This window comes from Hordeum vulgare, chromosome 6H (assembly GCF_904849725.1).
Source record: "Hordeum vulgare subsp. vulgare chromosome 6H, MorexV3_pseudomolecules_assembly, whole genome shotgun sequence".
In the NCBI taxonomy this organism is placed as follows: domain Eukaryota; kingdom Viridiplantae; phylum Streptophyta; class Magnoliopsida; order Poales; family Poaceae; genus Hordeum; species Hordeum vulgare.
Window position 1 is genome coordinate 71989931 of NC_058523.1, and position 27391 is coordinate 72017321.

At 42.6% G+C, this 27391-nt stretch overlaps 1 protein-coding gene across 1 annotated transcript; it reads right to left on the reverse strand.

Moving 5' to 3' along the window:
• Window positions 1-19452: 19452 nt before the first annotated feature.
• On the reverse strand, window positions 19453-25853 carry LOC123403471 (uncharacterized protein C23H3.12c). The gene is made up of 8 exons (XM_045097408.1): window positions 25525-25853; window positions 24546-24610; window positions 24366-24464; window positions 23847-23894; window positions 23687-23756; window positions 22942-23013; window positions 22436-22552; window positions 19453-20019 (listed from the first exon to the last, which is right to left on the reverse strand). Exons 1-8 carry the CDS (start codon window positions 25741-25743, stop codon window positions 19849-19851), a joined length of 861 nt encoding a protein of 286 aa, XP_044953343.1. The 5' UTR covers window positions 25744-25853; the 3' UTR covers window positions 19453-19848.
• Between the last annotated feature and the right edge of the window lie 1538 nt (window positions 25854-27391).

The following is a 27391-nucleotide window of genomic DNA, read 5'->3' on the forward strand; positions in this document are numbered from 1 at the left end:
TACGAAATCAATGCCGCTTTGCTGAATCTTGCTATGAAAGAGCAATTCTCCGGCCTTCCTAGTGCAGATGCCACATCCCATCTCAATACCTTCATTGAGCTTTGCGATATGCAAAAGAAGAAAGATGTGGATAATGACGTGATTAAATTGAAGCTTTTTCCTTTCTCCTTGCGAAATCGCGCAAAAACTTGGTTTTCTTCTTTGCCCAAAAATAGTATCGATTCTTGGGATAAGTGCAAAGATGCTTATATATCCAAGTATTTTCCGCCGGCTAAGATCATCTCTCTCCGTAATGATATCATGAATTTCAAGCAACTTGACCATGAACATGTTGCACAATCTTGGGAGAGAATGAAATTAATGATTAGAAATTGTCCCGCTCATGGCTTGAGTCTTTGGATGATTATTCAAATCTTTTACGCTGGCTTGAATTTCGCTTCTAGAAATATCTTGGACTCCGCCTCAGGTGGAACGTTCATGGAAATCACGTTAGGGGAAGTTAAAAAGCTCCTAGACAACATCATGACGAATACTCTCAGTGGCACACTGAAAGGTCACCTACTAGTAAGAAGGTACATGCTATAGAAGAAATTAACTCGTTGAGTGCTAAGATGGACAAGTTAATGAATTTGGTTGCTAGTAGAAGTGCTCCTTTGGATCCTAATGATATTCCCTTGTCTTCTTTGATTGAGAGTAGCAACGCTAGCTTGGACGTTAATTTTGTTGGTAGGAATAACTTTGGCAACAACAATGCTTTTAGAGGAAACTATGTTCCTAGGCCTTTTCCTAGTAACTCCTCTAATAATTTTGGCAACTCCTACAACAATACTCATGGAAATTACAATAGATTACCCTCTGATCTAGAGAGTAATATCAAAGAGTTCATCAACTCTCAAAAGATTTTCAATGCGTCCATAGAGGAAAAGCTACTCAAAATTGACGATTTGGCTAAGAGCGTTAATAGAATGTCTAGTGTTGTTGATGCTTTGAAAGTTAGATGTGCTCCTCCCAAAATCAACATGGATGAAACTTTGAAAGCTATGCGTGTTTCCATGATTGAGAGCCAAGAAAGAACCGCCCAAATTCGTGCTAGACATGAATGGCTTAAAAAGGCGTGTTCTCGTGCTAAGAATCACGAAGATCTTAAAGTGCTTGGTGTGACTACCATTGAATCTTTGTTTTCTTGTGTCAAACCTAATGATTATGGGGCTGGATATGAATCCAATTTGGTTGAAAAGTTCCCCAATGATTCGGAGTCCATCTATCTTGATGCTAAAAGCATTGAAAGTGGAGTAGAAGATGTTAAAACTTTGGGTAGTAATGAAATTACTACCATGGATTTCAAGGAATTCAATTATGATAGTTTCTCCTTGATTGAATGCATTTATTTGATGCAATCCATGTTAAACTCTCCACACGCTTATAGCCAAAACAAGGACTTTACCGATCATATCGTCGAAGCTATGAAAAAATCTCTTGAAGAGAAGCTTTAATTGGAAGTCTCTATCCCTAGAAAGCTTCATGATGAGTGGGAGCCTACCATCAAAATAAAAATCAAAAACTATGAATGCAATGCTTTGTGTGATTTGGGTGCTACTGTTTCCGCGATTCCAAAGTCTTTATGTGATGTTCTGGGTTTTAATGAGATTGAAGAGTGTTCTCTTAATTTGCATCTTGCTGATTCTACTATCAAGAAACCCATGGGAAGGATCAATGATGTTCTTATTATTGCAAATAGGAACTATGTACCCGTGGATTTCATTGTGCTTGACATTGATTGCAACACTACATGCCCTTTTATTCTTGGTAGACCTTTCCTAAGGACTATCGGTGCTATCATCGATATGAAGGAAGGGAATATTAGATTTCAATTTCCTTTAAAGAAGGGCATGGAACACTTTTCTCAAAAGAAAATAAGATTGCCTTATGAATCCATGATGAGGGCCACTTATGGTTTGAGCACCAAAGACGACGATACGTGATTCTATCGCTTTTATGCCTAGCTAAGGGCGTTAAACAATAGCGCTTGTTGGGAGGCAACCCAATGAATTTATCTTTTTCTTTCTATTTTGTTGCGTCCACACCATCATAATTCTGTTGTGATTGTGTTTTTTGTGTTTCTTTTTGTCTTTGAGCCAAGCAAAACCTTTATGACTAGTCTTGGTAATGGTTGTTTGATCCTGCTGGAAAAAGACAGAAACTTTTCGCTCACGAGATGATTTTTAATTTTCATTCATAAAGAGCTTTTGAGTTGATTCTTTTTTATGCTGGTTGATATGCCTTTTGCCCACGCAGTCGTAATTTTTCAGATTTTTTGAGGTACCAGAAGTATACGAAGTATACAGATTGCTACAGACTGGTCTGTTTTTGACAGATTCTGTTTTTGTTGAGTTGGTTGCTTGTTTTGATGAAACTTTGGTTAGTATCGGGGGTTACTAGCCATGGAAAAGTGAGAATACAGTACCCAAAGAAGTGGTAGTTTGTTTTCTTGTGCTAATGTTATCATGAGTTTCTGTTTAAGTTTTGTGTTGTGAAGTTTTCAAGTTTTGGGTGATGTTCTCATGGACAAAGAGATAAGGAGTGGAAAGAGCTCAAGCTTGGGGATTCCCAAGGCATCCCAAGCCAAATTCAAGGACACCAAAAATCGTAAGCTTGGGGATGCCCCGGGAAGGCATCCCCTCTTTCGTCTTCAATCCATCGGTAACATTATTTGGAGCTATATTTTTATTCACCACATGATATGTGTTTTTCTTGGAGCGTCTTGTATCATAGGAGTCTTTTTTTGTGTCACAATCATCCTTGCTGCACACCTTTGTGAGAGAGAGAGACATGCACTCATCGTGATTTTGCTAGAATGCTCATAGTGCTTCACTTATATCTTTTGAGCTAGATACTTTTGCTCTATGTGCTTCACTTATATCTTTTAGAGCACGGCGGTGCGTGACTTGGTAGTTGGCTTATGCTATGAAAGTAGTCCCAAAGGTGATAGGTACCCAAAGAGGATGCAAAAACCTCCATCTTCATGTGCATTGAGTAGAAAGAGAAGTCTTGATTCCTCTCAATTAGTTTTGAGACGTGGATTTGGTAATATTAAGAGCTATGTTAGTAGGGTGTTGTGAATCTAGAAATACTTGTGTTGAAGTTAGTAATTCCCGTAGCATGCACGTATGGTGAACCGCTATGTTAGGAAGTCGGAACATAATTGATCTATTGATTGTCATCCTTTGTGTTGAGGTCGGGATCGCGCGATGGTTAAACACCTACCAACCCTTCGCCTAGGAGTATGCGTTTAGCACTTTGTTTCGATTACTAATAAAAACTTTCGCAACAAGTATGTGAGTTCTTCATGACTAATGTGAGTCCATGGTATAGATGCACTTTCACCTTCCACCATTGCTAGCCTCTCTAGTGCCGCGCAATTCTTGCCGGTACACAAACCCACCATATGCCTTCCTCAAAACAGCCACCATACCTACCTACCATGGCATTTTCATAGCCATTCCGAGATATATTGCCATGCAACTCCCACCGTTCTGTCTCATGACTTGTGCCGTCACTCTCATATTGCCATTGCATGATCGTAAGATAGCTAGCGAGATGTTTCAACGTCATACGCCAAGCTAGATCGTTGCACATCCCGGTACACTGCCGGAGGCATTTCGTTTAGAGTCATCATCGTTCCAAGCTTTGAGCTGTGAGTAAATAAAAGTGTGATGATCATCATTATTAGAGCATTGTTCCATGTGAGGAAATAAAAAAAGAGGCCAAAGAGCCCAACAATATTAAAAAAAGGATAAAAGGAGAAAAGAAAAAAAAGAGGCCTAAGAGCCCAAATGAAAAAAAAAGAGAAAAAGAGAGAAGGGACAATGCTACTATCTTTTTCCACACTTGTGCTTCATAATAGCACCATGTTCTTCATGATTGACAGCTTCTTGCTTTGTCACTACCATATGCTAGTGGGAATCTTCATTATATAACTTGTCTTGTATATTGCAATGATGGGCTTCCTCAAAATTGCCCTAGGTCTTCGTGAGCAAGCAAGTCGGATGCACACCCACTAGTTTTCCTTTTGAGCTTTCACATACTTATAGCTCTAGTGCATCTCTTGTATGGCAATCCATACTCATTCACATTGATATCTATTAATGGGCATCTCCATAGCCCTTTGATACGCCGAGTCAATGTGACCATCTCCTCCTTTTTGCCTCACAACCACCATCACACTCTATTCCACCTATAGTGTTATATCCATGGCTCATGCTCATGTATTGCGTGATAGTTATAAAAAGTTTGAGAAAGTAAGAGTGTGAAAACAATTACTTGGCCAATACCAGGGTTGTGCATGATTTACATTAGTTGTGTGAGGATGATGGAGCATAGCCAGACTATATGATTTTGTAGGGATAACTTTCCTTGGCCTTGTTATTTTGAAAGTTCATGATTACCTTGCTAGTTTGCTTGAAGTATTATTGTTTTCATGTCAATAGAAAACTATTGTTTTGAATCTTACGGATCTGAACATTCATGTCACGTGAAAGAAGTTGCAAAGGACAACTATGCTAGGTAGCATTCCACATCAAAAATTCATTCTTTATCACTTCCCTACTCGAGGACGAGCAGGAGTTAAGCTTGGGGATGCTTGATACGTCTCCAACGTATCTATAATTTTTGATGGTTTCATGCTATTATCTTGTCAAACTTTGGATGTTTTGCATGCCTTTTATATATTTTTTGGGACTGACTTATTAACTCAGTGCCAAGTGCCAGTTCCTGTTTTTTCCATGTTTTTTACCCCTTTCAGAGGACATTTTGAAACGGAGCCCAAACGGAAGAAAATCCCCGAAAAGATTTTTTCCGTAACGGAAGAAGATCAGGAGACTTGAGAGCCAAGGCAGAGGGGCCCCACGGGCCCCACAAGCCCCCACCCCACGACCAGGGGGAGGCCGCAGCCCTCAGGCTTGTGGGCCCCCTGGACCTCCTTTGCCCTAGGTTTTGTGCCTATATATCCCCAAAAAGTTCCACAAAAAATCAAGAGATCATCGAAAGTACTTTTCCGCCACCGCAAGCTTCTGTCTCCGCAAGATCCCATCTGGGGCATGTTCTGGTGCCCTGTCGGAGGGGGGATTCGGACACGGAGGGCTTCTTCATCAACACCATGTCCTCTTCGATGATGCGTGAGTAGTTCACCATAGACCTACGGGTCCATAGCTAGTAACTAGATGGCTTCTTCTCTCTCTTGGATCTTCAGATCTTCATGGAGATCTATCCGATGTAATCTTCTTTTGCGGTGTGTTTGTCGAGATCCGATGAATTGTGGATTTATTATCAGATTATTTATGAATCTTATTTGAGTTTCTTTTGATCTCTCTTATGCATGATTTCATATCCTTGTAATTCTCTTCGAGTTGTGGGTTTTGTTTGGCCAACTAGATCTATGATTCTTGCAATGGGAGAAGTGCTTGGTTTTGGGTTCATACCGTGCGGTGACCTCACCCAGTGACAGAAGGGGTGGCGAGGCACGCATCGTGTTGTTTCCATCAAGGGTAAAAAGATGGGGTTTTCATCATTGGTTTGAGATTATCCCTCTACATCATGTCATCTTGCTTAAGGCATTACTCTGTTCGTCATGAACTCAATACACTAGATGCATGTTGGATAACGGTCGATGTGTGGAGTAATAGTAGTAGATGCAGAAAGTATCGGTCTACTTGTGTCGGACGTGATGCCTATATGTATGATCATTGCCTTAGATATCGTCATGACTTTGCGCGGTTCTATCAATTGCTCGACAGTAATTTGTTAACCCACCGTGATATTTGCTATTTTGAGAGAAGCCTCTAGTGGACACTATGGCCCCCGGGTCTACTCCACACCATATTTTCAGCCTTACTCATTTTTACTTCATTGCACTTTCCGCCTTCAGATCTCACTTTGCAAACAATCTTGAAGGGATTGACAACCCCTTTGAAGCGTTGGGTGCAAGCTCGTTTGTGTTTGCGCCGGTACTCTGGACTTGACGAGACCCTCCTACTAGATTGATACCTTGGTTCTTAAACTGAGGGAAATACTTATTGCTCCTGTGCTGCATCACCCTTTCCTCTTCAAGGGAAAAAACCTACGCAAACAAGAGAAGTAGCAAGAAGAATTCCTGGAGTTATCGGGGAAGGACTTTTGTTGCCGTAGCAGAGCCAAATATCAAAAGATTCGTTTGACAGCCATAAAATGACTTTCCTTTGGTGCAGATTGAAACCGTGCACAAATCCCTACACTCAACATGATATCCGGTCTAGATGCACGAAGGTAAAGAAGGGATCCAATCATGGAGCGATATACCTTTTGATCCACTGCTTTACCATTGGGATCACTGTCAAGCTTGCATCTGGTTGGCATGGAAAACTTTACCGGCTTGACATCCTCTAGCTCGAACCTCTTGAGCATGTCTTGGGTGTACTTGGCTTGTTTGAGGAAGGTTCCTTCTAAACCTTGTTTAATCTCGAACCCGAGGGAGAACTTCAACTCACCCATATCATTGACATCTCAAATTTCTCGGTCATTAGTGCAGCAAATTCTTCATTGAAAGATTCGTTAGGGGAACCAAAAATAATATCATCAACATATAGTTGGCATACGAACAAATCCCCTTTGACCTTCTTGGTAAAAAGAGTGGGATCAATCTCCCCAATTTCAAACCCACGATCTTGTAATAACTCGGTAAGGTACTCATACCACACACGTGGGTCTTGCTTAAGGCCATAGAGTGCCTTATTAAGTTTATATACATGATTGGGGAGCTTGGGATGTTTGAATACGGGGGGTTGCTTGACATATACCAACTCATTTAGAGGACCATTAAGAAAAGCACTTTTCACATCCATTTGTTGTAATTTGAAATCATGATGAGATGCAAATGCAATGTAGCGACCCGACTCAAGACGAGTCAAGCCTCTGTGTTTCTGTGCCATCCCTGGATCAGTATGCTGGCACACACAGTACATCAATGTATATATCAAAGTGCAATCACATGTAAATAGCATAAAACTGATAGATACCTTAAATATCTCAGCGGAAGCGGTCAAGGGAGTGGAGTCCCAATAAACACCAACGGCAAGTTGAGTGTAGACCGTAACCCTGAATCGTACTCTTACTCGTCGAACAAAAAATATCTGCAACATAAGACGTTGCAGCCGTGTAGGTCAGCATATTGAATATGCCGGCAAGTCACATAAGAGAGGGGTAAAATGTCATCTATATTATATGCATATATGGCAGGTGGGGCTATAAGTTTTTAGCGTAAAGCAAGTTTTCTCCTACATCAAGGGGGGGCTAAAAGCAAAATGTTACTACAAAAGTTGGTTGTTAACGAGATGGTTCCGCCAACCAGTTCTCATACCCGAGTTGTCAATAATTACCCTCATCAAATATATTTAATGGTGTTGAGAAATCCAGATAACTTCAGTTCCTTTGGCTCAAGTTGTCCATGACCGTGGACACGGCTAATCGATTAGGTTTGAGTACTCTGCAGAGTTTTGCACACGTTCCCCACAAGATTTGATCGCCTCCGTGTATGTCCTCGCACTTCAGGGTGTTTGAAGACCGGATGATCAAAACATGGTCTTTCAACGGGTCCCTCTGAATCCCTGTCGGTGCCCATCCATTCCTACCGTTTGTCTACATCTGCTAGCACCGCCTGTCCAGAGTCGCCGTGTTGTCCAACCAAGCCAGAGCCCATAATGACTTGTGGCTGTGCAGGTAAGCCTTGGGTCTTGAAAATATCCGTCCGTCTCTTTGAGCCTGGGTGAAGCTTTCCGCAGGATGTCATGGCCTCTCCAGCATCCCGGGTCATCCACTGGGTTCTCCAGGGAGCCGATCAACCGTCCTTCACCCAGATTTGCATTGCGTCCGAGGTCTTGGAAATCTTGTCTTAACCGGTCTTGAATTATTTAATCAACCTTGCATCACTCGTGTTATGCACTCAACCGAAATCCCGTCTACTCAAGCATAGCAATATGAAATTTGTCGTCACGGGGCCAAGTATCGGGGTTGTTGGGTGTCCACCACATGATACTACAATATATACTAAAATTTCCAAGTACCTAAGCAGCATGCAATTGGGCATAGGATGTTAGAACTACGATGCATAAAACATAGGTGATAGTATGATCAAAGTGACTTGCCTGGTGATGTTGACGAAGAAGAATTTTCGTTCTCGGGAAATACGTGATAGAACTATTCGTCACTCTCCGATGAAATCTATATAATCAAACATAGTATTCACATAAGCACTCACACTAGCAATCATTCTAGCAATCAAAACAAAAGAGAGAGCGAATAGGAATCCGAAGGGAACTTCAAATAAGACTAGGGAGTCTTCTACTACGTCAAACACTAAATAGTTTTTGTCTAACAGAAAATAAAACACTAAAATAGGAAAAATAACATAAAACAAAATATAAAATAACTAAGATAACAGAAGTAAAATTTACAAAACAATATTTTTTATAAGTATTTTCAAAATAGGAAATCAAACTAGCAATGCAATCAATTCGCAAGTTAGTATAGAACTAGAATTGATTCCACGCAAACAAATAAGAATAAATAAAATAAAATTTTGTTGTTGTTGAAAAGTTACTGGTAAATATCAAAAAACAAAATATAACTTGTCACAATTACAAAAAAAAAATTAAGAACAATTAATACAAAAGAAATAGCAAGAAAACAAAAAAGGCTAAAACAGAATCTGTTTTGCTTAAAACCCTAAGTAAAAATATTTAAAAAAAGTGAAACTTAAACTACTTAAAGATATGATCAATAGTAAGCAGCAGCAAAAAGAATCAAATTAAAAGCTATTTTTAAACTCCCGGAATAAGCAAAACAAGCTTTAATTCAAATCTGATCTAACTCAATTTTTATAAATCCAAACATAGACAAATTATATATCTACAGAAACTAAATAAAATTTGTGATCCAACGCAAAACGAATCACCTAATTCGGAGTAACACACTAATAGATATGAATTTTCTAAGATTGCAATTTTCTGAAAAAACTGCAATACGGGATTTCGTGGATCTCACCGGAGTTAGTCGCCGGAGTTGGAGAAGACGGCGGGAAGGTTGCTCCGGTGGCCGGCTGAGGCGATGGAGGGGTCCAGGTGATGGAGGAGGGCTCGGGCGGAAGGTTGGTGGCGTCGGCGGGGCGTGGGGGCGACGGGAGGGAGCAGCAGGAGCTCCGGCGAGTTCCTGTTGGAGGCGAACTCCGGCGAGGTGGGGGCTGCGTTCCGACGAGGGGAGGGGCTGGGCTATGGGGAAAATTGGGAGAAGAGGTTGAGGGGAGTATTTATAGGGGCTCGGGGTGCTCGGAGAAGGAAGGAGCAAGGAGATCGGGAAGGTGGAGATTCCTCTCACCATGGCTATGGAAGTTTCCTGTGCACGTGAGGAAGGAGATAGAGGAAGAAGAAGATCCTGTTGGGCCAGTTTTTGGAAAGGTCTCAATGGGCCACCGTTTATTTCCATTTAAACACGATTTCTTTCCTTTTTCAAAACTAGGAAACTAAAACGATAAAAGGGAAATCAAATCAATTCGTAATATAGAGCTTCTATATACTAAAATTATCAGAAAAATAATCCACGGCAAAAATAAAAACTTCAAAAAAAATTATTTTCACAAAATTGCCTAAAAGATTTATTTTCTTTTGCAAATTTTGGGATGTTGCATCCATCAACGTCCGGTTCTTCTTCTCCACCACACCATTTTGTTGAGGGGTGTATGGTGCTGAATATTGATGCTTGATACCCTCATCACTAAGAAACTCATCCAAGGTGTAGTTCTTGAACTCGGTGTCGTTGTCACTTCTAATCATCCAAACCTTTGCTTCATGTTAACGTTGAGCTTCATTAGCAAAGTTGATGACGGTTTGTTGAGTCTCACTCTTCCTCTTGAAGAAATATATCCAAGTGTATCTTGAGTAATCATCAACAATCACCAAGCAGTACTTTCTGCCCCCAAGACTATCAAACGATGGAGGGCCAAAGAGATCCATATGAAGGAGCTCCAAAGGCCTCTTAGTGTAAATGAGAGTCGTTGGACGATGAGCAGTTTCGTGAATCTTCCCTTCAATACAGGCACTGCAAGCACGATCTCTGGAAAAACTCACATTCGTTAGTCCATGAACATGGTCCCCTTTGAGGAGACTTTGCAAAGATCTCATATTGACATGAGCTAGTCGACGATGCCAAAGCCAGCCCACATCAACTTTAGCCATTAGACAAGTCGTAGTCTTAGTGGGTCTCTGTGAAAAGTTCACCACATAGAGACCATTTTCGACATATCCAACATAGGCTACTTTAAGAGTCTTGCTCCACAAAAGGACCACGGTATCAAGATTAAAGAATGTGGCAAAGCCCATAATTGCAAGTTGACGAACATAAAGTAAATTGTAAGCAAGGGACTCAACAAGCATGACCTTCTCAATAGACAACTCTTGAGAGATGACCAACTTACCAAATCCCAATACCTTGGAAGTTGAAGCATCAGCAAATTGGACATGGGTGGGCATAGATGGGGAAGGATGCACGTTGATACGTCTCCAACGTATCTATAATTTTTCATGGTTTCATGCTATTATCTTGTCAAACTTTGGATGTTTTGCATGCCTTTTATATATTTTTTGGGACTAACTTATTAACTCAGTGCCAAATCCTGTTTTTCCATGTTTTTGACCCCTTTCAGAGGAGGATTTTGAACGGAGTCCAAACGGAATGAAACTGCCAAAAAGATTTTTTCCGAAACAGAAAAAGATCGGAGAGCCGGAGAATCAGGGCAGGAGGCCACCAGGGACCCCACAAGCCCACACGGCGCGGCCAGGGGGGGCGCGGCCACCAAGCTTGTGGGCTCCCTGAGGCCCCTTTACCCTAGGTTTTGCGCCTATATATCCCCAAAAATTCCATAAAAAATCAGGAGATCATCGAAAGTACTTTTCCGCCGCCGCAAGCTTCTGTCTCCGCAAGATCCCATATGGGGCATGTTCTGGTGCCCTGCCGGAGGGGGGATTCGGATACGGAGGGCTTCTTCATCAACACCATGACCTCTCTGATGATGCGTGAGTAGTTCACCATAGACCTACGGGTCCATAGCTAGTAACTAGATGGCTTCTTCTCTCTCTTGGATCTTCAATACAAAGTTCTCCATGATCTTCATGGAGATCTATCCGATGTAATCTTCTTTTGCGATGTGTTTGTCGAGATCCGATGAATTGTCTATTTATGATCAGATTATCTATGAATCTTATTTGAGTTTCTTCTGATCTCTCTTATGCATGATTTCATATCCTTGTAATTCTCTTCGAGTTGTGGGTTTTGTTTGGCCAACTAGATCTATGATTCTTGCAATGGGAGAAGTCCTTGGTTTTGGGTTCATACCGTGCGGTGACCTCACCCAGTGACAGAAGGGGTAGCGAGGCACGCATCGTGTTGTTGCCATCAAGGGTAAAAAGATGGGGTTTTCATCATTGGTTTGAGTTTATCCCTCTACATCATGTCATCTTGCTTAAGGCGTTACTTTGTTCGTCATGAACTCAATACACTAGATGCATGCTGGATAGCGGTCGATGTGTGGAGTAATAGTAGTAGATGCAGAAAGTATCGGTCTACTTGTCTCAGACGTGATGCCTATATGTATGATCATTGCCTTAGATATCGTCATGACTTTGCGCGATTCTATCAATTGCTCGACAGTAATTTGTTCACCCACCGTGATATTTGCTATTTTGAGAGAAGCATCTAGTGAACACTATGGCCCCCGGGTCTACTCCACACCATATTTTCAGCCTTACACTTTTTACTTCGTTGCACTTTTCGCCTTCAGATCTCACTTTGCAAACAATCTTGAAGGGATTGACAACCCCTTTAAAGCGTGGGGTGCAAGATCTTTTGTGTTTGCGCAGGTACTCTGGACTTGACGAGATTCTCCTACTGGATTGATACCTTGGTTCTCAAACTGAGGGAAATACTTATTGCTCCTGTGCTGCATCACCCTTTCCTCTTCAAGGGAAAAACCAACGCAAGCCCAGTCTCCGTCAACGTGTCAATTTCTGGCGTTGTTGTCTGTTGCCGTAGCACACGTCCACCACTAAGTCCTTGCTTCCGGTCATATGATTTGTTGCTCCACTATCGAGCAACCATGACACCCCACTGGAAGCAAACTCCTGCAATAGATCAAGGCTTGGTTTTAGGTACCCATTTTGGAATGGGTCCTTTGATGTTAGAAACAAGGGTCTTAGGAACCCAAATAGCCCATTCAATGGACTCATGGTAAGAACCAACAAATCTAGCATAAACATGCCCATCACCAGCACGACATAAAACATAAGATGGATTAAGTTTGCCGGCTGTGTTGGTAGGAATGGTTTTGCCCTTCTTGACGCTACCATCCTCCACCTTGTTCTTGTTCTCCTTCTGAGTCCCTTCGCCCTCTTTGACAAAGATGTCCATGAGGGTTGGAGATCGCTTGTTCATGTTCTTCCTTTTCCTTTTCGACTTGGATGTAAGTCCAAGTCCCTCCTTTCCTACAACTCCCTTTTGATTACTCAAAAGGTCGTTTAGGTTCTTCTCGCCTTGGATGCATGACACAAGGCCCTTCTCAAGTTGATCCTTCAACTTAGCATTTTCTCCACAAGATGTACATGCTCACAACAAGGGTTAGTTGCACAAGCATTATCAATTATAACAAAAGGAGAACAGGTAAAGATCTCCTTGGTAAGCTTTGCTTGGAGTTGATCATGAGACTCTTTCAGGGAGAAATGAGCACCTTTCAACACCTTGTGAGCCTTGTCAAGTGTATCAAACTCCTCCTTGAGTCTGTCATAGCCAACCCCAAGTGCAGCCTTTTCAGACTTAAGCGCACGTGTAAGGACAATAGCGTGATCTAGCTCCTTTTGTAATTTAGCACAATCATCGTTGCGTGACTCCTCAAGAGCCAAACGAAGACTGCGCTCTTTTTCTAGAGCAATAGATAATTCAGCAATCTCATCGGCATAGTCACGACTATGTCCTTGCAACTCGGAGATAGTCTCCTCATGAGACTCGATGAGGTCATTAGACTCACCCAGTTGTTCCAAAAGAGCAACAAAGTGCTTCTTGGATTCTCCTTTGATTTTACACAGAAATTTGTCAAAATCATGCTCATTAAGTTCCACAACATCACTATCATCAACACAATTTAACAATGAAGGAGCAGTAGTGATGGTGGTCTTAATGTTGGGTGTTACCTGATCGGTACCTTTGGCCATAAGGTACTTGGCGATGCGGTTGTCGTTGGGGGCGCCGAAGAGAGACACCTTGGGAGAGGGGTGGCAATGGCTACAGTAGCCGTTGCCACCATATCATCATCGTCATCATCATCAGAGGGGTACTCTTCAAGTGTCACCATACCCTTTGGATGGGGTTTCCTGAAAAAGTTGTTCTTGTTTGGGAAAGAGATAGCTTTTCCTTTGCGAATGAGCTTGCCCCCGTTGTGTTCCCTCTTCTCATAGGGACACTCTGCCACGAAGTGACTCACATTGCCGCAGTTATAGCATTTCCTCACACGATGCTTGGTCTTGAACCCACTTGAGTTGTTCTTGGACAAATTGGGCCTTGAGTTTCTTTTGTTGCCCCAGAATTGCCTTGACGCAAGAGCCATGTGCTCGTGATAAGCATACTTAGTGTCTTCAGGGCAGCCTTCCTCTTCTTCTTCTTCAGAAGCAGCCTTGGCATTTAAGGCAAGGTTGGGTGAAGCTGTCTTTGATCGAACGCGAGCAAGAGCATTATCAGCGGTTTTGTTCATGATAGACATTGCAATGAATTCATCCAACACCTCACTGGAGGACAAGGAGTGGAAATCTGGCCATTGGCGAATGACGGATGACATGGTTTTGTTGAATGGCATGATGGCCTTGAGAAACTTGCGCTTGATCCATGTGTCATCCACATCCTTGCTTCCATGATCCTTGAGGGCAACAGCAATAGCAGTCACCGTTTGATAGAGATCTCGAGGGTCCTCATCTTCCTTCATCACAAACTCATCAGCCCCATCAAGAACCACTTCATAGTTGGACCGTTGAATGCTTGAGCTTCCCTTGTACAGCACCATGATGTGCTCTCAACAGTCCTTAGCCTGAGTGAAGGGGCGCAAGTGAGGAAGATCTTTAGGAGGCATTGCGGACTGGAGAATGAATAATGCGGAGTGATTGTATTGATTGTCCGCTTCTTCTCTTGGAGTGAGGTTGCGTGGGTCATGCGGATAGTAGCCTTGCTCAATGATTCTCCATAAGTTTGTTGAGTTGTGATTCAAATGAGACTTAATGGAAAACACCCAGTTAGCAAAATACCCCTTAACAAGCTTAGGAGGAGGACCAACAGGATTGATACGCGGTGTAGGAACCGGTCCTCCATAGACCAGGGGAGGTGGAACTGAGGCAGAGGTTCTAGTGCCATTATTGTCGAGAGGGGAAGAAGGTCGCATACCTTTAGCCGCTTCCTTGGAGGAATTGGCCTCCGAATCCATGTTGGCGGGTTTAACCACCAACGCCGGTTCGGGAGAACTTTTAATCCCCTCAATTAACTCATTAAGCATGGTCTTGACTTCGTTCGTCAAGGATGTCCTGAGGTTGGCCATAGCCGCATTCAAGTCGTTCCTTGTGACCGTAGTCAAGGCCACGGCCTCGGGTGGTCCATGGACTCCCCCTTCATCGTCATCCATACTCTTCGGGTGGTGAAACCCTTAATAAAGAGACGTGGCTCTGATACCAATTGAAAGGATCGATATGGTTGATTAGAGGGGGGTGAATAGGCAACTACCAATTTTTAGCTTTTCTTCACAAGTTAGGGTTAGCAACACAAAGGTTCTCTAAAATAATAAGTAGGTGAGCAACCTATATGATGCTACCAACTATAATCTCTAAAGCAAGTAAGAAATAATCTACAACAATAACATACACAATATAAAGGTAAGAGATAACCACAAGTGGAAGCGATGAAGACGAGGATGTGTTACCGAAGTTCCTTCCCTTTGACAGGAAGTATGTCTCCATTGGAGCGGTGTGGAGGCACAATGCTCCCCAACAAGCCACTAGGGCCACCGTATTCTCCTCACGCCCTCACACAATGAAAGGTGTCGTGATTCCACTATAGGTGCCCTTGAAGGCAACGACCGAACCTTTATAAACAAGGTTGGGGCTATCTCCACACAAATCTTGGAGGCTCCCAACAAGACCACGGAGCTTCACCACAATGGAATGTGGCTCCGAGGTGACCTCAACCGTCTAGGGTGCTCAAACACCCCAGAGTAACAAGATCCGTAAGGGATTAGTGGGGGAATCAAATTTCTCTTGGTGGAAGTGTAGATCTTGGCCTTCTCAACCAGTTCCTAGGAAATCGACAAGTTTGATTGGCTAGGGGGAGAGATCGGGCACATATGAGCTTAGGGAGCAACAATGGAGTCTTGGAGGGTCAAAGGTAGGGTTCACGGAGTGGAAGAACCCTTTATATAGTGGGGGAACAAAATCAACCATTACCCCCACTTACTGCACGAGCACAGCAGTACTACCGCTAGGACTAGAGCGGTACTACCGCTTTACCCAAGGTAGTGCAAGAGCTACTACCGGGCCTACCACCGCTGAGAAAGTCTTCACAAAAAGTGTGACGTAGCACAACCGCTACGAGAGTGGTACTACAGTCTTGGAGCGGTACTACCGCTAGCCAGGGGGAGGTACTACCGCTTACTAGTGGTACTACCGCTCACCTCCAGCGGTACTACCGCTCACCTCTAGCGGTACTACCGCTAGAGCCTTTTTGCCAAGAGAGAGAGAAAGAACAAGGTGGGAGCTCCATAGCAGCAAGGAAAAAGAGGTGGAGATAAAATGTGTGCGTGAGAGTTTGATTCCACCCAAACCTTTCCAACACGGATCCCCTCTTAATAGTACGACGTTCCTATGACTCAAAACCACCAAAGAGAACCGTAGAAGCCACCGTGCTTCTAATCCACGGAGGGGTGCCGAAACGTCTTGTGTCTTTGTCATTTATTATCTGAAATGCTCAATGTACACGATTAGTCCCTTGAGGTACTGTCATCAATCACTAAAATCACTTAGGGATAAATATGCCTTAACACAATCGGTCATGGAGTGGGCCATAGTCAAAATGTGCTCCAATTGTCTCCCTGATAGAGTTGTTGAATGCACCATCAGCAGCCTCACTTGGCATTAAGTCCAAGCAATCTGAACGAGTCCAAGAACCCTTGTAGATAACTCTGTACTCTTTGCGAATCCACTCCAAATGCCTTAAATATGTCGCCTCGTCAGTGTCGCGTGTTTGATCAGTTTCAACTCGAACATTCCTTTGAGTATTCCACATGTCCACCCATATAATGTGGTGCTCCTCCCAATTGATGACATTCTTATTGTTTTGCCGATTCGTCCTACAAAGCATTAGAAGAATACATCAGTTCCATTTTCTCGTGTTAGACATTGACCAACAGGTGATACAAAAAACTCTCACTTACGTAGCACCACACTTGTCTCGACGTGATCCGGCAGGCTGCGTTATTGGACTCTGAACTGCTTTGAAACACGATGAGGAAGATGCCACTCGACCGCAAAAAAGCATATCATGGGGCACCGTACACGCCAAAGATGTTGGTCACGAAGGCACATATTGCTCAGAGGGAACTGTCTAAGTACCGTGTACGGCCTCCAGTTAACCTACATCACAACAAGTCACTCGCCCATGCACGACAAAAATTCAGAAAAGATGCCAAAGCATTTGGATAATTACATGTTCATAAGTGAGCATGTCAAGCTCGCTTATGTATGCCTTGTACCGCCCCATGGCAGCGATTCTCGACCATTGGACATTAGCCCGTGTGCGTGTGATAGTTAGGTACCGCTCATCATCCCCGTCAAAAGGATACTTCCAAGGTTCTTCCAGAAGAAGGGTGACGTTACGGCCTACAGGGATACGCTCCCACATCCAAACCTGTAGGGCCCAAACGAAACCACCAAGAGTGGACGTCGGCTTACTCCTCATACATGCTCCATCCAACTACAGATTTGCACACACGTTAAATGACCACATGCAAATACCTATTTAATATAATGAAAATGCATCATAGTAAGCAGTACCTAGCGGTACAAGAAGGCTAGTGCCGCCGACCCCCAACTCCACTTAACATCCCAGTCACAAAGAGGATCCAAGAACATCCACGAGGTTGTGTCCCCCGTGCCATCCGGAAACACCACTTGGGTCAAAATATTTCATAGGTAAGCCCTGGCATACCTCTCCACAACACCCGAACTAGCATCCTTTGGGCACCTGCGAAAATGTTTCTGTATCCACGAGAACAACACGCCGGATGGCCTAGGATCCTTCCTGGTTTCATGAGTCCACGGCTCGGGTTCAACACCAACCAATGTTGCAATCCATTGTCGCCACCCATCAGATCTCACCTTCCCCGTAAGAGCCCTGCCCTCGATCGGAAGCCTGGTGATCATAGCAATATCCTCCAAAGTTATAGTCATCTCACCAAGAGCAAGGTGAAAAGAGTGTGTCTCCGGCCTCCAACGATCCGTAAGGGCGATAAGGCCGTGGAGTTCAACCATGGTGGTGTGCCTTTAAAGTTGAGCACAAACTGAAGAAGATTCATTCTTCTAAAATAAGGCTCGTACCGACGGTCATATACGAGAGATTCATTCGGGTTGTGCCCCCTCAACCAAAGTAGTGGAGGAACCTAAACAAACAAACGCATAACTTGTCACAATATGAAAATCAACCAATATAGAAAGATATTCATCAAGGCCCGAATAATTACCTCTCCTCTTTCTACTAGCACCGCACGATTGTTCTGCTCGTAGAAATCATCAAGGCCCGATTTAATTCACAAGTACCAAATTAATAATATTTAGGACGAATACATAGCAAATATAACAATCAAGTAATATGCATTCGTCATCACACTTGCAACTATAGAAAATACACAAATTTACATCATATTTCGCAATGCACTCATCCTCGGCCAGCCCTCATCCTTACTACTAAATCATATGATACTAAACAACTAAATCATCACCAAATTTTGTTTTACTTGACAACCTAGGTTGCACCTAGTGCCAAAAAATACTCCAAAAATACAAAGTTATTGCAAAAAGTGATTGGGGGATTGAAGGAGCTTATCGACCTCTTCGATTTGCCCCAAAGATAAGCAAAAATGGTTGAGGGAAGAGGAAGATCGAAGGGGGGATCGGGAAGAGGAGAAAGGAGTTTCTCGTGCTGGTGGTGCTGGTGGCCTAGAAGGGGAAGGGAACTGGCTCGCGAGGAGGGTGGAACCTAAACAAATATCGGCCTAAGAAACGCCAACATCCTTGGCGTTTCAATTGTAAGCGGAAACGCGGTGTAGATCGGTGTTTCTTTGTTGACCAGCAACGCGAGGTAGATCGACGTTTCTTGGTTGACCAGCAACGCCGCGGGGTGTGGCGGTTCTAAAAGGGTCAGATCGTGAAATACTTTTCTGACGAGTTCATTTTATGCAATTCTTCATGTATTAAGGTCAGAACAGTGATTTTGTCCTCAGCTAGCTAGCTAGCCCCTTCGAATCGAATCGATTCAGCTAGCTAGGTAGCTGAGCCGTGGACGGGCACGGCCAACGGGCGCAGCGGCCGGGCGGACGGCCAGTGGGCGCAGCGACGGGTGCGCAGCCAGGGAGCCGGGGACGGACAGACGGGAGCAAGCCATGAAGGTTCTGATGGCAGTTAGATTCCCGCCAACGATCTTTCAAGTCGTCCTTGGGTTGCCTTCGAAATCTTTATTTTTACGGATTTGATGGGATGTTTTTAGTGCCCCTTAAATAATTTTACAGGTGACGGTCCGATACGAGGTCTCGATCTGACAACTTTTTCCGCGTGAAACCGTATTTTTACGGTTATTTTATAGTTTGAGACGTTATATAGGGTCTGCTAGATGCGCATGGCACACGCAGCGACTCTCACCAAATATAGGCGATCGACCTAGTCCACCACAATCTGCGCAACAAAGATCGCCGTAGACACTGGCTGGACTTGGTCCTATCTCGATCTGCTCCAATCCCAGCAGCTAACTGCAACCGCACTTAATCATCATAGTATATACGATGAGTCCGTCTCGAGGATTCATTTTTGCACAATAAACACATCACGTATCGACATCGTTTTCTAAACCTTTTTTTGGTAGTTTAGTTGGCAGCCGGCCTTCCCAACTAAAAATTCCCTCATATGTCATGGCAATCAATGGAAGATGTAGTCAGTAGAGTTGGATCAGTCAAAAGATAAGCAATAATGAGCTGGTCCTCAAAGTGAGAATCACCGCACACACACATCAGCATAAAGACCGGTTTCTGTTTGCTTGCTTTGCAGAGAAAAGATCATGGCAAGATTCAGATCCAATCAAATATAGATTCAGAATTTAAATGCATAGATAGAGGAAAAAAAAATGCAAAGGTCATGTTCAATCTCAGTACCAAGCTGTTGACTTGCAGGCAAACAGTCTCCTATCGCCGAGAGGTTGCTGAAATGGTAAACAAATGGCAGTTGCAAAAGGTCACCACCAACTCTATGTACACTCTGGGTACACAGCAACGGGGTCATCATATAGGTTCCTACGGTTTCAGAGGTCCTCTTCGTTTCTCAACTTTCTAAGCTAGCAACAGATTAATGCGGGCACCACATGATCGCCATGCCGGTTAAATGTTCATGCCCCGTGCAGAAAAAGATCCAGCCTGATCACCCTCCAGCAGTTATCATCCAGTAGAGTTGTTTTACCGTACACACATCGGTGGGCAAGGAATACCTAAGTTGCACGAGAAGCTGAGCTAGGCCACTCCAGATCTCTATACTTCAGGACATCGACCTTGTCCAAGTCGTACGCCTGGCATATCCTCGAGATGGTGTCGCAGTCCAGACCCTCATCCAAGCCTCTCCTCTCAAGGAACCCATCAAGCTTCTCTGATGGATGGAAAGTCTGTTGAATGAAATAACCACCGTAAGATAATTGACCATGCAGGAAATGAGACGGATGCTACAAGTCACTGAAACATAGTTTTAGTCGCACATGAGGCTACATGAATATGATAAAGAGGGGCGCAAGAGTAACCGTGCAAGCAACCATTACCCCACAACCCAATGAATCTTATTTGGACAAAACTGCTCTAGATGTAGTATATTACACAACACTGGTCATCTTATGATTGCAAAATGTGGAATTCTGAAGATTTGTCTACCCATTGATAGTGGGGGGCAGGCATATAATAGAGCGCTAAGTGACAACTCCAATCAGTGAAGAAAAACAATGAACTCTGTGGGGACTGGGGAGCAGTATCAGGGTTCATTGCAGTAATTGAAAGTGTCATTTTTGTATTTTAATTAAAAGTTATTACATCATGTGGAATAAAAAAGATTGTCATGCTTGATTGCCAGAGAAACTATACATTCGCAATGGAAGCTATGCCAAAACTGGGAACTACTCATGGCCAAGGTGCAATTATCCTCTTTTTCAGTATTGTGATTACCCATGTAAGATGAACAAACGGTTGCACCAATCACCTAATGCTGTGCACAATAACAATTTATTCCAGGTTCACTCAATGTTATCAGACTCACAGTGGGTAAGTTAATAGTACCCCCACTGTATCAAAATATAAGACGTTTTTTGACACTATGATGGGTGTCAAGAAATGTCTGTATTTTGATAGAGGGAGTATATCATATGTGTGATGACAGGTTCCATGCTTGATCATCAACAACTCAATTGTGTAGCCCTATACTATACTCCATCCGTTCCTAAATATAAGGCTTTCTAGAGATTCCAATGCGGACTGCATAAGGAGCAAAATGAGTGAATTTATACTCCAAAACACGTCTATATACACCCATATGTAGCCCATAGTGAAATCTCTAAAAAAGTCTTATATTTAGAAACGGAGGGAGTACATTTTACCATTCAGGAATCAGGACATGAGATGCATGGTACAAGTCACTGAAATATAATTGTAGTCACAAGTCAGGCTACATGGGCATGATCAGAAGGATGCAACCATGCATGCACAAGAGATGCCTCTGGGTACAGAGAGAAAAACGCGGACATGAGGGATAGAAGTCATCCAAATATAACAACCTCATCTAGATAAACTCGAGGCCGCAGAACGAACAAAGAGTAGACTGGAAAACAACCATTACCCCACAACCCAATGTCTTATTTGCACCTAACTGCTGGAGATATATTATACTCCCTCCGTTCCAAAATAAGTGTCATAGTTTTGAACTAAAACCAGGTCACTTATTTTAGAACGGAGGGAGTATTAAAGAAATGCACATACTAAACACAATAATCTTATGATGCTAAATATGGAACTCTAATTATTTGTCGGCCCATTCAAACAATATTCAGGGTTAATTGCGATAAAAATGAGAATGCCACTTTTAAAATTCAACACAAAACTGTTACATCACGTGCCAAAAGAAAAACATCGACATGCTGAATTGCTAGAAAACTATACATTCACTATGAAAGCTACGCCAAAACCGGGAACTACTTCAGGCGAAGGTGCAAATATCTTCTTTATCATTGTGTTGTGATTACCATGTCAGATGAACAAGTGATTGCACCAATCACTTAATCATTGTTGTATATAAATTCAGGCAGGCTAACTGTACACACCACCCATTAGGTATATAACAAGTCAACAACTATACGAACTACAGAAAGGTAATACTACAGTAACTGATTGTCTGATTGTGACGATTGCTCAAATATTGATTATTATACTGGGAAGTCTGGCATGCCAAAAAATACTCATCAGTTTTTTAATAAAATAGCTATCGGTGAAAGCTACAACATAAATTGGTCAATCAAAAGTGATGGTCATCCATGACTCTCTGTGCGCACATATGTTTGCTTGCAGGTATGCAAAGGCATACACCACACATGTCACACACTCAAGGTCAAACAAATCATGCCTAGTAAACAGAAGAACTCTATGCAAGTAGATAAATTGTTTTAGTTTAAATACTTCCACAAATCTCTTTTGCACAATTCCTAGGTGCATACATTTAGAAAGATAACTCAGTGAACATATTAGAGTATAACACATATCTAAATCAATTATGTGAAATTTACTCCAGGTTCTCTTAATATGGTCACAGTAGGAAAGTGATAAGAACCCAGTTAGCTAATAGTATGTCTCATCTGTAATGAGAGGCCCTGTGTTTAATCATCAATGATGGTAACCCTATACAATATACATGTTACTGCTCTAATTCAAACAACAAATAAGAGATGAACAACTGCCAGAGGCCCCCTAAAATGCCTTAGTCCAAAACCACCCCAAGGATATAAGCGTCTGAAGGTTTTACTCATTTTGAAGTTAAAGTCAACTTACCCAAGGAGCATACTGTGAGTCGCTATCCTTTCTTGTACGCGTTTCATTTTTCTTCTCGAGAAGGGTTTTCCCTTGACCTGAGTAGTCTGAAACTAGAAAGTGCAGCTTCTCGCTTCCCTGCATCAAAATAAATGTCAAAAACCTACATATTTTCATTCATGTATTTGACACGAATTTGTTATGTATGTCATAGTGTAATCTCTAGCTTCCTTGCTGGCACGAATTTGTTATGTATGTCATAGTGTAATCTCTAGCTTTCTACCAACAAAAGAAGACATGCAATGCAGTCACCCAGTAGCAACTGTGTCATACCAATAACTCCCTTGCTAACAAACTAGAGTTTAAAAAATGTATTTGACTTGCATGCCCTCTATAGCTTATATCCTCTGGGATTTTTGTGCACAAATTGTACCCTATAGACTACATACCAGTGCTGAGTTCTGAGAGTGTATATATTCACAAGTTGAAATACAAACAAACTGGAATATGTTTGACATGTTTTGCACCTGGAGAGCTCTCCAATGAGAATAAGCTCGAAACAGCGTCCAAAAAAATGGTATGTTTGGCAAAGGCAGTACCTGCAGATGAATAAAGAGCGTTCTGTTATGACTTGTGTAATAAAATACAACAATGCAGCATACAATCAGATCCTTTGATTAACCAGATGATGATAAAACCAGTAACCAGCGTAATTAAATACAATAACTACAACATAAATGATTAACTACTAAACCATTCACTGGATAGGAGGAACCATACATTCCACGACTTCATCTTTTATTAACTGAACGAACATTGTGAATATAAATCATACTTCCACAAACCTAAATCTGGTTCTCTGATCTTGACAATACACAAAATGACCTTATTATTTTCCTTCTGTTAATTTGAAGTACTAAGCCACAAAGTAGAGCGAGCACACAAGGAAGTTGCTTCAACTTCAAGATAGACCTCAACCAACTGACATGTGCGCAACCTAGAAGGCTAGAATGCAGCAAGAACAAATATTTAAATGATGTAACCATCACAAAGAAGATCTAATGCTATCTTTGATCAACTCTTAACGGCAGTATCAACAAGGGATATAAAATAACAATATCTTTGGAATATACTCCCTCCGCCCCATAATGTAAGATCTTTTTTGACACTAGTGTAGTGTCAAAAAGGTCTTGCGTTATGGGACAGAGGGAGTTTTTGAATAAATCCAAAAGGCACACTTTCATTGATTGTAGCTAACACTTGAATTCTTACCATGAAAACGCTCGTTACCGGTAACATGCAAATGCTGCCATAGAGGTACTTTTTGTGAATAGCTGCACCCCTAATACTCAAAAACCATGTAGAGACAAAGGTGTCAGGAAAGATCTAAATCGAACTAAACAATACACTTGTAAGGTCATAAAGCAATCACCTAACAGCAATGTGGCGCAGACGCCGGCGCACGAGACGAGGATTTATACTGCAGTTACAGATTATGATTTAGAATAAATATTTAGGGGGATAAGAGAAGGCATGTGATTTCAAAAATGCCAGGTAACTGCATGGCAGGGGAAAGACAAGTTTGTAAAATTTGTTGAAGCCAGATATATGCACAAAGTTCATCATACAGAACCCACCTAAATATACTAAAAATATATATGCGTATGTCTGTCTCCTGCTCATAGTTAACTAGTTGAGTAGTTCTATCATTGGCGGCAATGCATATTCCCTGCTAATGACATATTATTTATGTACCTCCAGTAATAACAGATACTATTTACATTCAGAATCACAAATATCACAAGATTTGCAATACAAGACCAACTCAGCAAGCACTAGCACCTTCCAACTATTTAAACACCACCAACCCAAAGGCAAAAAAAATACAATTCAACTGGCAAGCATACTTTATAACCATGAAGAACCAATAACGCAAGCTATCACCACTCACCTTGCCGGGTGGACGATTTCAAGCATGGAGACATCCTTGGTCAGTGACTTCAACAGAGTCTCTGATGGCCGCACACGCGAAAGCAGCTTTAACCCGAAGCTGCACCACAACAAAGCTCAGAGTCTGATCGATCTTGCCACGCGCTTCCACACAACACACGCCAAATCTTAAACGCTCGACCTGTGTATGCGTCTCTTTACTGATCCCTCCGGCGCGCTGCCGAAGCCGATCCACGCCCGGTTCATCTGCACACCCGAAAAACATATGCGAGTTACTCAATCAATAGTTGGTTCTCCCTAGCGAGTAACTTTTGCTCGGTTAAACATGTTACGGTGGCACATACTTTAGTGCAATGGATCTTACTATGGAGGAATACAGGTAGGGTGGAACCGGCATGGAAACAGACAGAGCTATGTGCTGTCTATGAGGACGGCATACATGCATAAGAAAAACAGAAATTTCCACATGTAAATCCAGATATTTCACTTCCATTTGTGTTTCAACCGGAAGTCCCATCCATTTCTGTCTTCATAATTTTCTTTTTTGCCTCCGAAAGACTCTGTTTCTGTACCATTTTCACCCCTAGACAAAATAAACCTCACGCGCTTGCTAATCCATTTCCCTGCTGAAGAAAGGGCCTGTGGAGGCCCCAAGTTTATCACATCTCACTTACAAGCATGAATAGACAGTAGAAAACTAGGAATTAATCTGTGGAGGATGGCATTTCTCAAAAAGGTGACAGTAGAAAACTACAAATCAATCTGTGGAAGATGGCATTTCACAACAAGGCTCAGTGTATGCAACAGATTCTGCCGTAGCAGGAGCAGGGAATGATTTCAGCTGAAACGTCGGTACGTATCAATGCATGTGAACTGAACATTGGAAAACGACATTCTACGAAGTAATAGAAGCGTGGATCCACTGTGAGATCCAGAATGGCTTAGCATCATGGGATCAACAAGAGCATCAGCCGGCTTTGCTGCGGGCCTGCGGCCACAACAAGTGAACCAAAAACATTGGACTGGAGCTGCAGGGATCATACGGTTCATTCACGCCCACCTAAGACCGTGTACCGCAGGCACAGACTAGGAGAAACGCATAGCGAAAGGATGAATGCGGCGGGCGGAGGAGGGGGGGAGAGGGGCATTCCGCCGAGCACCTTGTCTGCGACGAAGTCGGCCACGGCCTCGGCGTTCTCCGGCGCCGAGCGTCCTCCGGCGGATACCCCACGCCAGAGGTCCTTGAGGGTGGGCGGCGGCGGGAGGGCGCCGCTGCCCGCGGCGGAGGCGGAGGCGGAGGTGGCGGGGAGGGCGGGGCGCGGGCAGGCGAAGCACCAGGCGCGGCCTTTGATGGGGAAGACGACGACGCGGGCCTGCATGGCGGCGGCGAGGAGGCCGCCGGCGAGAGGCGAAGGGGAGGTGGCGGTTGATCGCGGCGGGGGAGGCGGCGGGCGGTGGGGGCGGCGAGGTGGTCCGGTGTGGAGCCTGTCGAGTGGGGTGTGAGGAGGCGAGACCGACTCTCTTGTCTAGGTGGCGTCCACGCGGCGCGGAGTCGGGCTTTCTCGGACGTCGGATCGGGATCGGGATCGGAGGGATGGACGAGATCATTACAAGTTCTTTCTTTTTTTTACAAGCGAGCCGAGTTTGTATGTGGCTGTAATAAGTCTCAAAAAATAAGCCTGAATGGAAAACGCAAAACTGAATTTGAATATTTTAAAATACTAGCAACTACTTCCCTCCGTTCTAAAATAACTGTCTCAACTTTATACTAGTGTTAGTACAAAATTGTACTAACACTTATTATGAAACGGAGGGCAGACCCACTAAGAACTCGGGGCTTCAAGTTTTGATCATAAGACACCTTACTGAGGGCCGCCTTTCTTTAAAAGAATAAAAGTTTGATAGTGACTCATACAACGGTGTTAAATAATTTCATTTGGTGTAACATCTTAAAATCGTACATATTTACACGATGAAACGGATACAAAGGTGAGTAGACCGGAAAGCGGATTACATTTGTATTGCATTTTTTGTTGAAAGCGTAAACAAACATCAAAACATGGGTAGCGTGATCCGGATGCCCTCCCGCATCACGCTATGCTTCTTGGCAATTTGTGCAGGAACATAACATGATTCCGGGTGTCCCTCCAAATAGCTTTACTACCTCAAAAACATAAGCCCATTGTCGTTATCACAGCATGGCACTACATGAAGAGATGCTACATCCACGAAAAGCTTACGGAAGAATTTTTACGGGATGGGGTGGATAGTTATGAAGAAAACCAGGGGGCGGACAAATTTCATCCGCATACATTGATTTGTATGATGGAATCCATAAGTCTACAATTATTGCAATACATACATACTTTTCATAGATTTTGTCTCTTAAACTGGATCATTCAGAACAGATGGAATTTTCAACCCCAGATACAATACAATACCCCCTTCATTCTTAAATAGATGGTGTATAAACTGAGTCAAAAATCAATGATTTCTAAGTTTGATCAAGCATATATACAAAAATATGAAGATAAACAACTATAAACCAATATCAACATATCCACTACCATAAATATTTTCGTAATGTGTTTATTCAATTTGTAGTTTTTGATAGTTTGTTCTATACATTTGATCAAACTTAGAAAATGGTTGACTTCTTTAACTGAACTATAGTCCATCTATTCAGGGAAGGTGGGAGTACAAGATGCACATTGGTTAACTCATTTCTCAGATAAAACGTTCTGTTGGCCCAAGTGTAACACAAATCTTACTTGCAACCATTAACAGACAATATTTCTCTGTTCTTCTTACTATGTATAGAAGTTTTTTCTTAAATCAATCTTCATAAAGCTTAACAAAGATTATTGATGAAAATATGAATATTCCAAAGATCATATCAATGTTATTAACAGACAATATTTCTCTGTTCTTCTTACTATGTATAGAAGTTTTTTTTAAAATCAATCTTCATAAAGCTTAACAAAGATTATTGATGAAAATATGAATATTCCAAAGATCATATCAATG

Coding starts and splice junctions, on each gene's coding strand:
- LOC123403471 (XM_045097408.1), bottom strand. CDS start 25,743: ATGCAGGCCCGCGTCGTCGTCTTCCCCATCAAAGGCCGCGCCTGGTGC. Junction 22,553..22,941: donor CTCATTGGAGAGCTCTCCAG/GTGCAAAACATG, acceptor ATTTTGATGCAG/GGAAGCGAGAAGCTGCACTT. Junction 20,020..22,435: donor ACTCACAGTATGCTCCTTGG/GTAAGTTGACTT, acceptor TTCATTCAACAG/ACTTTCCATCCATCAGAGAA.